This window comes from Rhinopithecus roxellana, chromosome 1, assembly GCF_007565055.1.
Source record: "Rhinopithecus roxellana isolate Shanxi Qingling chromosome 1, ASM756505v1, whole genome shotgun sequence".
NCBI classification, from domain to species: domain Eukaryota; kingdom Metazoa; phylum Chordata; class Mammalia; order Primates; family Cercopithecidae; genus Rhinopithecus; species Rhinopithecus roxellana.
Window position 1 is genome coordinate 44,655,015 of NC_044549.1, and position 12,667 is coordinate 44,667,681.

Genomic DNA, 12,667 nt, shown 5'->3' on the forward strand with positions numbered 1-12,667 from the left:
TTCATACTCACCATAGGCCACATAATGGGGGAACAAGGATGCGACAAGACAGGATTCTGGGGAACTGAGTTCAAAAGGGAAGGTTCTAATGAACACTTGCTCTACTGAAGTGGAAGAAGCAAAAGCTTGTGAGCAGCACCGAGCCTGCACTTGCTTTACCTGGAAGTCCAAGCCCCATATCAGTTTGTGCTTCTTCTGGCTGCCCAGACCCAGGTTAGGGGAGCTAGGAATTTGGAGAGAAGGGTTAAGGGAGGCTGGCCGGACATGCAGACTCACTTGAGCAGGATCTCATACCGGCCGGCATGCCAGGGCTGCACCTTCTTTAGCACCAGGGTGAACACGTCCTCATTCTGAAGCACCTCGTAGTGGCCAGTGTCTTTGGAGAGGGCTTTGCCATCTCGGAGCCAGTGCACGGTAGGAAAGGGGTCACCAGCTATGGCGCAGGAGATGAGGACACTCTGGCCCAGGGAGGCTGTCACGGAGCGAGGCTTACTGATGAACCAGGGCTGGGTGCCATCGTGAGGTTCTGGAAGGTGGCAAAGGGCAGAGCTAAACAGGGAGGCCCCTCAGCAGGCCGTGTCCACTCAATTCTCCATGGCGGTGAAGGGTGGGAAGATAGCATGTCACCCAAGTAACAGCTTGTCCAGAAATCACTGTGATTGGACACACAAATGCAGCACACCCTTCTCGTTGCACATCCATCTTGGATACATTCTCAGAGGAGAATATGAACATGACTGTATATTCAAAGTAAGGGGAGGTAGCCCAGAAGGCACAGGGGCACCAAGCCAGGTGCTCATGATCTGCATCCAATGTGTGTGATTAAGAGTTGTCACTCACTTTATGTGTGCTTAATTTGTCTCTCCTCTTAAATATTGTTGTCTAATGGCAAGGACCCTGTTAAGCCCATAACTCACCTCAAAAGTTATTACTGCCAAATTGTTAAGTATATTACAGATTTCCCTCTTACTACTCTATGCACCTTGGCACCAGCAACCCAGAGAGGGCAGGGACTTCAGAAAGCGGGGAAGGGCAGCCCCACTCAGTCAGAGCTTGTGATGTTGGACAGGGAGCTGGCCTCCGGGGCTGGGGTGGGACTGAGGGAGCAGACGGCCCACAGTGGGAACAAAGTAGCCTCATGTGGTTTCCTTGCCTCCAAATCACTTCTGGAGAGGCTGCAACAGCTCCTCCTTCCCACTTGCTCTGAGTGGGTCAGCCTCACCTTGTACTGTGAGCACGGCCTGGGTGCGGACCTCTCCGGCGCTGTTCCAGGCCTCACAGGTGTACGTGCCCGTGTCCTCCGGGAACACTTCCTGGATACAAAGGCTGTGCTGAGTGCCTCTCTGTTCAAAGTGGAAATCCTCTGACTCTTGGATCTCATTCCCATTGTGCAGCCAGATGACCTCAGGGGGTGGATTCCCTGAACCAGGAGGAGAGGAAGGGGGATTGGTTAGGGAGGTCCTCCCCGGCCATGCAGCAACTCTGCACTTAATACAGTGATGTTGGATGAAACACTCCAACAACTCTCTATGATTCCACTTCCCCATCAGTAAAATAGGAATTCGAACAGGATCTACCTTGTGGGTTTGTCAGGAGGACCTTAAAATTTGAATAGAGCAACTGAGAACATATTCTGAGATTTGGGAAGTTCTCACAATTTTTTTTTTTTTTCTTTGAGACGGAGTCTCGCTCTGTCACCCAGGCTGGAGTGCAGTGGCACGATCTCAGCTCACTGCAAGCTCCACCTCCCGGGTTCACACCATTCTCCTGCCTCAGCCTCCCGAGTAGCTGGGACTACAGGTGCCCGCCACCATGCCCAGCTAATTTTTTGGATTTTTTAGTAGAGACGGGGTTTCACCACGTTAGCCAGGATAGTCTCAACCTACTGACCTCGTGATCCGCTGTTGCCTCAGCCTCCCAAAGTGCTGGGATTACAGGCATGAGCCACCGCACCCGGCCCATAATCTGGTTTTGTACCAGTCTTCAAATTACCTTCCAGCTACACTGACCACACTATATCTTCAAATTAATCTCTTACTGCTCTAGCTATATGGCCATCCTCTTCCTCTGGACCATTTAATCATGAATCCAGAAAATCCTACCCAGAGAAGGCAGAAAAGAGAGGACAAGAGTCTCCATTTCTTTGGGTCCATCGTTTGATGGTCCCATCTGATTTTCTGGTGGATCAATGATGTGAGCAGGTCCTTGGAGAGCAATACTCATTGCAACCAATTTTCATGTTAATCCCAGAGAGACAGCTGCAGAGACAGACCTGACACTTGGACTGTCATAGTGACCTGGCTTCCATCCATGACTTTGAGATCAGAGAGGCCCTGCAGGAAGATGGGTGCAGAGGGCTTGCTGGGGGCCACAGGCAGAAGGTACTCGCTCTTCCCGCTACTCTTCTTTTCTGTGTGGTAGAAAACAGAACGTGGGGTGAACATTCATGCATTCATTCAACAAACACAGACTGAATGACCCATTGGTACATGACGGTGTTGATGCTCAGGTTCCCACCAGAAACTGGCAGCTAACAGATAAAGAGTGTTTGGAGTTCCTAGAGATCATCAGGAACAAGATGCCTCCCATTTCTCTGCTTGGCAGTGATGATGTTCTTGCCTGATAGCCAAGAATGAACAATGAACTTTTATAAGTTTGTGAGTTTTTAAAACATTTTATTTAGTTTTTCAAATAAATGATACACTCACATGGTACAAAATGCAAAAGGTACCCAAGAGTATGGAAAATCTCCCTCCCACCCCATCCTCCAGCCACAAGTCATCGCTCCTCAGAGGCAACAAGTTTTCTGTTTCTTGTTCATCTTGCCAGAGATGATCTGTGTGTGTAACATATAGAAGCAAACAGGCATTTATTTTCTTCTTAAAAAAGTAAATGAAAGCACGTTATACAAAGTAATTGACATCTTTTTAATTTAATAATACATCTTGCTATCTCTCATAAGACAGAACTGAAGAGCTTCTCTATCATTTTCTATAATTATGTGGTGCTCCAGTCCCATCCTAGGAGGTTTTAAGCACCTCACGAAAGCCAAAGACACTACACTCATTAGAATGGCTAAAAATGAAAAGACATCACATCCCAGGAATTGGTCTTGACAAGGATGTGGAGGAACTTGCAACTCTCATACACGGCAGGTGGTACAGAACCTCCTGAAAACAGTTTGGCAGTTTCTTAAAAAGTTAAACATATACTTCCCTTAGGATCTAGTCATGCCACTCCTGGGTATGTCCCCGAGAGAAACGCAAGCACATATCCATACAAAGTCTTGTACACAAACGTTCAGAGCAGCTTCATTCAAAATAGCTGCAAACTAGAAATGACCCAAATGTCCATCAACAGGTAAGTAAATAAACAAATTGTGATATATCCATACAATGGAATATTACTCAGCAACAAAAAAGAATGAACTACTGAGGGTACCACAACAGGGATGAATCTCACAATAATTACGTTGAATGAGACACCAAGCTGTAGTCCCAGCTACTCGGGGGGCTGAGGTGGGAGATCACTTGAGCCTGGAAGGTTGAGGCTGCAGTGAGTCATGAGCACACCACTGCACTCCAGCCTGGGAGATAGAGCAAGACTCTGTCTCAAAAACAAAAACAAACAAACAAACAAAAAGGAAGCCAGACAAAGAGAGAGTACATATTGGATGACTCCATGTATATAAAATTCTAGAAAATGCAAAGTCCAGTGACAGAAAGCAGATCAGGAGTGTTGTGGGGCAGGGGACGGGGGGTTGGATTATAAAGGGGCATGAGGAAACATTTGGGGGCAATGAGAAGTTCACTTTAAAAAATCATGGCAAAGGTTTCATGTGTGTGCATATGGCCAAACTTATCAAATTGAACACCTTAAGTCTACGTAGTTTATTGTACATCAATAATACCTCAATAAAAACTGGGAGAAAAAGTCAATCTGAGAGAGGGAGTGTGTCGGCAAGTCAAGGAGGGTGAGAGGCCTGGCCCCTCACCCGCATTCAGTTTCTTGTGGAGGTGGGTGAACAGCCTTTCCTCATTCTTGGAATCTCTGCCTCACAGGAGCTGAAGGGGAGGGGGCTGCAGAGTGGCTGGCCCTGCTGTCCACTTCTCACAGGGGACAGTCCTGGTGCAGGACAAGCCATGGCTGCCCAGCCTCTGGTCTCTCCCTTGGTCCTGTGAGCCAGGCAGCTCGAATCTCAGAAATGCCATTTTAGCGTTTTTTGTTTTTGTTTTTGGCAGGTGCGACTGTTGAGAAGGGGAGGGTTAGGATATCTCTAACTTAAACCCTAAGTTTCTGGGGAAAGGGTCACTGGCATTTTGGGTTCTTATCAACACAAGACCACAAATACTAGACCTTCTTCAAGAAGCGGAGCCTTGGGGGAGGTTTCCAGGGTATGTAATGTATCTGGGCAGGTCTCACCTCCAAAGTTGCCACTGAATTTTTATCTGTTGACACTGAAAATGAAAGCAGGCCTACTGTAGAACTCTCCTAGCCCAGCCTCTGGGAACCTGGATAGGGAGAGGCTGGGAAGGCCCAAGAGGCTGGAGGAAAACTTCCCCCAAAGCAGGTGCAATTGAAGGGCATGGAGCCTAAGTGTGAAAGCAAGTAACCCCCGACGGTACCCTTGGAAGACGGTACCCTTAGAAGATGTTCCCCTGCTGTTCTCCGGTGCCCCTGACTCAGCATCGCAGCCTTTGATGGAGGGCTGCCAGGGGCCTTGGCGGAGGCTCCGGGAGTGGGCTTGGGGGACACAGGATTGGAAAAGGATAGATCTGTCTTGTTTCTCTCACTAGGCCGCAGCAGTCAGGAAAGCTGGCTGCCTCGGGAGAGTTGAGGAATTTCCTGTCTCGCACAGACTGAGAAGGCTCAAAGACAAAATGTTTTTGTCTTTCCACAGCACTCCCTGCTCCTGCCTCTGCAATCTCAGCGAGTCCCCAGCCTCACAGAGCTTCGTGCAGATGGGCTCAAATTCCTAGATGCTACGGGAACCTCACCAACTCCAGTGTACTACCCTTCAAGCCTGTGGCAGTCTCCTCTTCAACCCCACCTTCTCTGGGTTCTTCCCATAGCCTCTGTTTCCTGGTCTGGGGGTTTGGCAAAGCCAAGTCACCCTGTGGGTCTCAGCCATTGGGGACTAAAAGCCTATCTGTCCCTCCCTCCCCTGGGAGCTCAGAAGTATGCATGAAAGGGTGTCTGGGAGCTGCCTCCCACCAGGCAGCTCACTGGTTCCATCGGCAGCTGTGGAGGGGATCCCGGCCTCAGGCTCGTCTGCCTTGTCTGAAGCCCCACTTCCTCATTGGTCTCTAGGGGGAGTCATGGTATCATCACAGGACTTTGGGTAGTTTTAAAGAGATAATAGGTAAAAATACTTTATATAACCATTCATTATCAATGAGAACATCTGTATGAGGCTGGCATGAGAACTGACATACATTTATCCACTTGGGCTCAATTACTTGATCGGTTTATCAGCAGCCAAAGAACCAATGGAGTCTGGGCCTCACCCAAGGGTTATGGACTCATTTTTATACGACCTGAGGCAAATACTGTTAGGGATACAAATGCATTGCTTAAAAATATCAAGGGATATATCTCAAAGTAAATTGAGGACAAGCTTTCGTTGCAACCCCTCCAGGAGATGAGTGAGTGAACTTGGGAAGAACCGGCTGATCGGCAGACATTTAGTTCTGGTGTCACTCATTGCCTCTGGCCCTGTGTTTTGTTCCCCAAAGCCCTACAGCAAGAATGGACATGACTGGGAATGAATGTTCAGAACAAGCCTGTTCTCAGACCAGCAAGGTGGGACCCAATTCCAACTAGCCACTCCACTGTACTGGTGTAGAGACCAGGAGAGACTTAACTAAGGGGAAGTCACTTGGCTAACATCATGGGGCCAGTGTGGGCAGACTCAGAGCTCATGCCCAGGCCTTCCGACGACAAGGCCGGGATGTTACATAGGCATCTCTTCAAAGGGAACCAGTCTCCTCCAACAGTGCCCATGGTGACCGCTCCAGGACAAACACACTGTCAGCTGACCCACATCCTAGATCCCTGGCAACTGAGAAAAACTAAAGCAGAACAGAGACAAGCCAGGTGGAAAGGGCAACACATGTGTATGTGTGTGTGTGTGTGTGTGTGTGTGTGTGTGTGTGTGTGTGTGTGTGTGTGTATTTCAATTCATTCCAAAGCCAAACAAATTATTCTGGCTCATCTCTGGCCTCTAGACTCTATCAGTTTATGCTCACTCTTCTGTGGACTTAGGTAAGATACGAAGGGACAGATGGAAACTGGCATTCTCAACTCATGGCCCTGGCTGTGTGATCTGAAGCAACCTTCCCAAAGGAAGCCTCAGTGTTCTCTCCTCTAAACTGATGGTAACATAATACTGAAAAGTATGATGTCTACATCATCAGTCTAATGCATGGTAATATTGCAGGGTTTTAGATGATTAAAAAATAACATGTAAAACAGCTAGAACAATACATGGCACACAAGAAGTACAAAAATCAATGTTTTCTGACTTTTCCAACCCAACTGACTCCTTTGGTTGTGGAAATTCAACCTGATAAGAACTACAATGAGAAGTGCCCCTCAAACCAGAACTTTCACGTAACGATGATTCCTTATAAAGCCCAGCACTCCAGGATTCCAAAAGATGCTCACAGCTCATTCAGTGTTATCCTCAACATCTCGGAAGTATTGGGCAGATTGTGTCTGTTTTACAGTGGAGGGAGCTGGGACTCAGAGAAAGAAGCTCGCCTGTCCTAAGGTCCTGAGGCTGCGATGCCCCTGAGGAGGGGGATGCTGCTGGCGGGGTCCTGGTCTAGGTGCTTTCCCTTGATTGTCCTGGGAGCAGAGGCAGATCCCAATTCTGCGAGGAGCTTTCTGTCATCATTACCATTCGTGTCCAGAGCTATCCATTACGCTGGGAGTCACTCCTCTCTGCTTGTCCTTCGGCCTCCTTCTAGCAGCATCCTGGTTTAAGGACCAGGGTCTGAGGCAAAAGGCCCCCAGTGACAAAGTTGTCTCAGAGAGCCCGAGCCTCCTTTGTCTTGGGAGGACACACACTGGCCATGGCACACAAATAGCAAGGGATGCTTTGCCGGGACCCAGTGACAGACTTGCCCAGCTCAAATGGGGCCACACTAAATATACCCTGGGTTTTCCCACAGCTGTGCTTCCTGCTGCTCTGCTGAGACTGAGCCCAGAGAGGGCCTTCTTCCTGGGGTGCAGAAATGGCTGAGTCTCCTCACTTTCCTTGCCTAAGATTAAGGACCTAAAGTGCATTTATCTGTTGCTCTGTTACTTGGTATTAACCAATTCATTCACGGACTCAGTCATTAAACTGCTACTGTCCCATTTTGACACAATGGAAAAGGATTGATTGGGCCGTCCTCCAACAGGAAAGACAAGCACGATGACTAAGAATAAGCCAAAGCAGATTGCTGACAAGTAAAAATGATGCCATACAGACAAAGCTGTTAATAGGACTTAAGAAAAAGCAAGAATGGGAGAAAGGGAAGAACAGTGAGAGAGCAGAAAAAGAAAAAGAGAGAGGGACCATGAGGAAGAGAGCGGGCAGAAAGGGAAGCAAAGGAAGGGGGAGAGAATGAGAGACAGAGACAGACATACGCACTCCCCACTTCATGATTCTATTGACCCATGGAGTTTTCCACCCTTGCCATTTTAACTATTTTTGACTCATTAGAAGCTGTTTTTGAAGACAGTTCCTAGTCATGAAAATAAACATGAAATGATTGCTCTGGCGAAGCAAAAGCATCAAACAAATGACCTATCAGGATCCCAGAGTAGCCAAGCAGAAAGCACATGGGCCGAAGCGGGTGGGGACCTTGTGCTGCCGCTGATGGGCTGGGCTACTGCCGGCAGCTGCCATCACCTCCTGAGCATCACTTTCTTCATCTGTGAAGTGAATTTGGAAGTGTCAAGTGGAGTCGTTATGAGAATTAAATAAAACAAGCCAGCTTTTCTAGCCAATTAGACTTTTTCTATCGAAACAATTCCTTCTTAAAAACAAATTGATAGTGGTTTTACTTTAAAAACACTAATATAAATTGATACCCAACATAGCGTTTTGGAAAGCTCTTATTTAGAGGACGTGTTAGACACCCACAAAACAGGAGCAGTTTATTATCTCTTGCACTAATTCTTCTTATAAAATAACCAGTAAAGCCTGTTCTTCAAACCCAGCACCAGGAGCGAGGCCTTTAGCTCCTCTAGGACCTGACACTAGGAACCCACTGCTGCCTTTGTCCTGGGGGTTGGTCATGATCTGGCATCTCCTTCTGCACTACAATAATTCTCCTGTCTTCCCTCCATGGCCCTTCCTTTTCTTTCTATGGTTTTAGCAAGGAAAACAACTAAATTCTGAATTTCTCCTTATAAGTGTTTTTTTCTACCTGCCAACATTTGCTGGTCAACTTGCTACTTTCTGAAGCCCCATGCTCCTGGATCCAAATTTGCATTCAATGCACATTTGCCTTAATCTTGGATCTACCAAATATTTTCCTTAGGCTTTGAACATGAGCTATATTCCTTAGTTATTACAATGCAAAATACCATTCCAACAGCAATTCTGATTCACTCCAAACCCTGTTATACTATGGAAATTCAATAGATCACCAATTGAGGGGGCACCATGGAAGCATAGTTGCCCCACCTTCCTTTATTTGGAGTTCAAAATCTAGCATGGTCCAGGGATCACCACCAGCCTCTTCCTTTCCCTAAATTCCAGGATTGTTACCTCTGGAGGATTCAGCAGAGGAGTTACATTCTCCCTGCTGACACGCCACGCAGCCCCTTCCCATTTCCAGGGGGTTTGTGCAAGCTGTAAATCCCCAGGACATCTGAATTCCCCTTAAACAAAAAGCTGTCTCCTAACCAAACAGAACCTTCTTGAAGTCAGCAAAATGGCTACTTTGTGGCATAAAAAGGATTTTTCCTCCCATAGCCTTGTTCTCTTTTGGCCTCCCTTCCTCCCAGAACTTAAGAAGCAAATGGGAAGAGAAGTGTGCGAGGAAAAGAATGAAAGGAACCATGACGTATAATATCCCAAAAAAGATCTCTGACCAGTAATGATATGGTTGCTAGCTGGGAAGCAAGGATCACTGCAACCACAGCCTTTTCACTGTCTTAGAAGTTATAATCACACTCTAAACATAAAGGTACGGCCTCCAAACCACCCACTGTTCCCTCCCAGTGCAGGCCTGGAAACCACACTCTCAGTTCCACTGTCATCACATGGGTCGCATTTTGCCACTAGGAGCTCAATGCTGTGATTCTGCATAGCATTGTTGATCTGGGACTCTATGTAATTATGACTGACTGTGGGCTGTGGAGGTGGAGAGTTATAAAGCTCTATAAGGGCCCTATTGGTAAAATGAGGCTCAAGTTCTACGGTATGGGCACAAACATACACGTATATGCTCAGAAGTCTTTCTGTAACACGAAGAACCCACGTGGTACACAAACCCAATTCTGTACTCAATCCACACAAAATGAAAATATTGGTTATAAATTTTAACATGTAATTAATTGCTTGCCTTCTTAGAGTTAAAAGCTTGTGGACAGATGTTTTGAATAAACTAAGCTTCTTAATATATATAAAAAAGGCAAGTTAAAACTCGTATTTATTCTACTTCAATATATTTCTCTGTAGTCAATATAAGTATTTAAGAAGTTGTCAGCTGGGTGCAGTGGCTCACGCCTATAATCCCAGCACTTAGGGAGGCCGAGGCGGGTGGATCACGAGGTCAGGAGATGGAGACCATCCTGGCTAACATGGTGAAACTCCATCTCTACTAAAAATATAAAAAACTAGCCAGGCGTGGTGGCGGCGCCTGTAGTTCCAGCTACTTGGGAGGCTGAGGCAGGAGAATGGTGTGAACCCGGGAGGCAGAGCTTGCAGTGAGCCGAGATCTCACCACTGCACTCCAGCCTGGGCGACAGAGAAAGACCCCATCTCAAAAAAAAAAAAAAAAAAAAAAAAAAAAGAAGTTGTCACTGTTTTTAAGCTTAAGGAGGTCAGGGTCCATACCTTATGTCAACTGGACAGATTGTATAGTGTCCAAAGTACCTGTGCATAACCGGGGAAGACAAAGGAGGTGGCTCCAGGCTGCCCTGCAGAGTGCCTGGTATTAATCTGAAAACAAAGTGTGCCTCTACTTATTGCCAAGCAAATGCTGATTTCACTGGTGCCTGTTGTCTTCATTAAAAGCTCTCTGCATCAAAACAAATACTCTAATAAATATGTTTGTTATATTTTATTATCTATTCTAGAGATCATCTTTTTATCTTTTTAACTTACTCACGTTTTATGTCCTTAAATGCCTTTAACAGGCCCACCAGGCCTTCAGTTAAATAAACAAACCATTAGGCTGAGACACTATGTCAAAATGGGCACAACTAGCAGGCTATTAGTAAATCTAGACACTTAAGAATTTTAGCCTTGACAGAGATACTCCAGGGGGAAAAACATTTTAAATATTCTAGCCCAAGGAAGCCCCCAGCAATGACTCAGTCCAAATACTGTGAAATCTATACTGTATTTCAGATCTTCCTGGGCTCTGCAGGGATTTGAATTAATCATCTTTTAGACTCACGCTGGGTCAGGAGGAAGGACATTCATTGCTTGGTTAATCATCGGGGAATTTTTTCCCCTAGCCTGTGTCGGGGAAAGAAGGAATATTTGTTGAGGGACTCTTCTTTTTTTTTGAGACAGGGTCTTGCTCTGTCATCCAGGCTGAAGTCCAGTGGTGTGATCAGCCTCGACTTCGCAGGCTCAAGCAATCCTCCTGCCTCAGCCTTCTGAGTAGCTGGGACCAGAGGCATGAGCCACCACGCCTGGCTAATTTTTGTATTTTCTGTGGAGATGTGTGTCACCATGTTGCCTAAGGTGGTCTCGAACTCCTCGGCTCAAGTGATCCACGTGCCCTGGCCTCCCAAAGTGCTGGGATTACAGGCGTGAGGCACTGCACCCAGCTCTGTTGAGGGACTCTTAAAGGTAACTTGCAGATTTCCTGCACACCCTAATGGCCACTGAGCCCCCAGAAAAGCGAGGAATTCTAGGGAATGACTCCCTGCACTGCAGGGGAGGTTCAGCAACCTCTGTGCTCTCGTCCATCTTGGGAATGCCTGCTCCCATGGCAGGCCTGGCTCTACACACAGTGTGACGTGGTCCCTCCCTGCAGGGAGCTTACAGTCTGGAGAGGAAGATAATTAAACAAGCAAGTAGAGTAAAATGAAAGTGAATTTTCACGGAGTAAAATGCTTTCTCCTCACCTCCAGAGGCCCTGCATGGTGTGCCCCCGCCTTTCTGAACTCACTTTCTATCACACTTCCCCAGGCTGGCGTCTTGCTGCTCTGAAACGGGCCAATCCTGCTCCCAACTTAGGGCCTTGCACTTGCTGTACTGCCCGCCTGGAGCTCTCTTTCCCCAGGCCATGGATGTCTCTGAGGCTTCCTTCCTCATAGCACTAAAGATGCACCCTCTCACCCCCTTGATTCACACACCCTGCTCACTGGCTCACTGGCTTTTTCTCTTGATAATTATTCCTTTGTGACCTGCTCATGTTCTTAACAGCAGGTGCCAGCATTTAAAATGAGGCCAGGTGCTGATTGCTGCCCGCATCCCCATCAGAATGTAAGCACCCTGCAGGCAGGGCCCTCAGCTGTCCTGTCTACTGCAGTTTCCCCAGAACAATGCCTAGCACTGATCAATACAGGCACACAGTAAAGACTTGTTGATAAGTAAATGTAACACTAGAAGCACGCGGTGTTCAGGGACCGCATTCTGGGGTGATTAGGGTAGGATTCCCAGAGAAAGTGACATTTCTGGGAGTTTGCGGGTTTTGGAGAAGAGAGTCACTGATGAGGGAAGGCAGAGAAAGCATGAAGGGCTGGCCACAGAAATCGTGTCTGAAGGCTGCACCAGCAATCCTGATGATTCCAAAATCTCGGCAAAAGGCGAGAGGTGAGAAAGAGCCCCTGCATCTGGCCTTTGGAACAGTATCTGCTGAGCTCTCAGAATAAGCTTGCTTCCAGCAGAGCTGCCCCTCAATCACCCCCAAGAGAAGACAACGGGAGGGACATGCGTTGCTGCATGGCGCCACCTTGTGGCCAGAGCCCTTGGAAGCAGGCACGTGTGTCTGGCTTGTGTCAGGCTGGACACCTCCCTCCTCTGATTCTCTGATGGTCTCTTTCCCTGGCCAAACAAACAATACTGCGGCAAAGTGAATCCTCTGGGAAAAGCCCTCCTCAGTCTTGGCATTTGTAAGGACTGTATCTTGTTTAAAGGTGGGCTCTGCTGGACAATCATAATCACAGCACATACTATCCTATGCTCTGGGGATACTCTGCACATTCATTCACTTAATCCTCACAGTACTGCGACTGTCAGCATCTCCATTTCACACAAGAGGAAGGTGAGGTCGGGTATGCTAACTAATGCCAGGGTGCAGGGTTAGTAAATGGCAGAGCAGGACTCATACCCAGGCTGCTGGCTCCACATCCACGCTCCCCACCATGGCCCGGTGCCACACTAAGGGCAAGAGAGGGCTGGAGCTGGGCAGCTAAGGGAGAGGTGGAGCAGCGGTCAGTGCAGTAGGGAAGAAGCGCCTCCACTACGATCGTCCCCCAGCCCATGCTG

The 12,667-nt window shown here is 47.5% G+C and overlaps 1 protein-coding gene across 4 annotated transcripts in view; it reads right to left on the bottom strand.

The window, feature by feature from the left end:
- Positions 1 to 12,667, bottom strand: part of MYLK (myosin light chain kinase) — a 223,453-nt gene that overhangs the window by 94,750 nt on the left and 116,036 nt on the right. For all 4 annotated transcript variants that reach the window (XM_030942155.1, XM_030942139.1, XM_030942161.1 and 1 more), the window contains 3 exons: positions 2,273 to 2,410; positions 1,223 to 1,420; positions 277 to 526 (listed from right to left, as the gene is read on the bottom strand). In XM_030942155.1, coding sequence (XP_030798015.1) covers positions 277 to 526; positions 1,223 to 1,420; positions 2,273 to 2,410 — 586 coding nt within the window. The remainder of the gene's footprint in view (positions 1 to 276; positions 527 to 1,222; positions 1,421 to 2,272; positions 2,411 to 12,667) is intronic.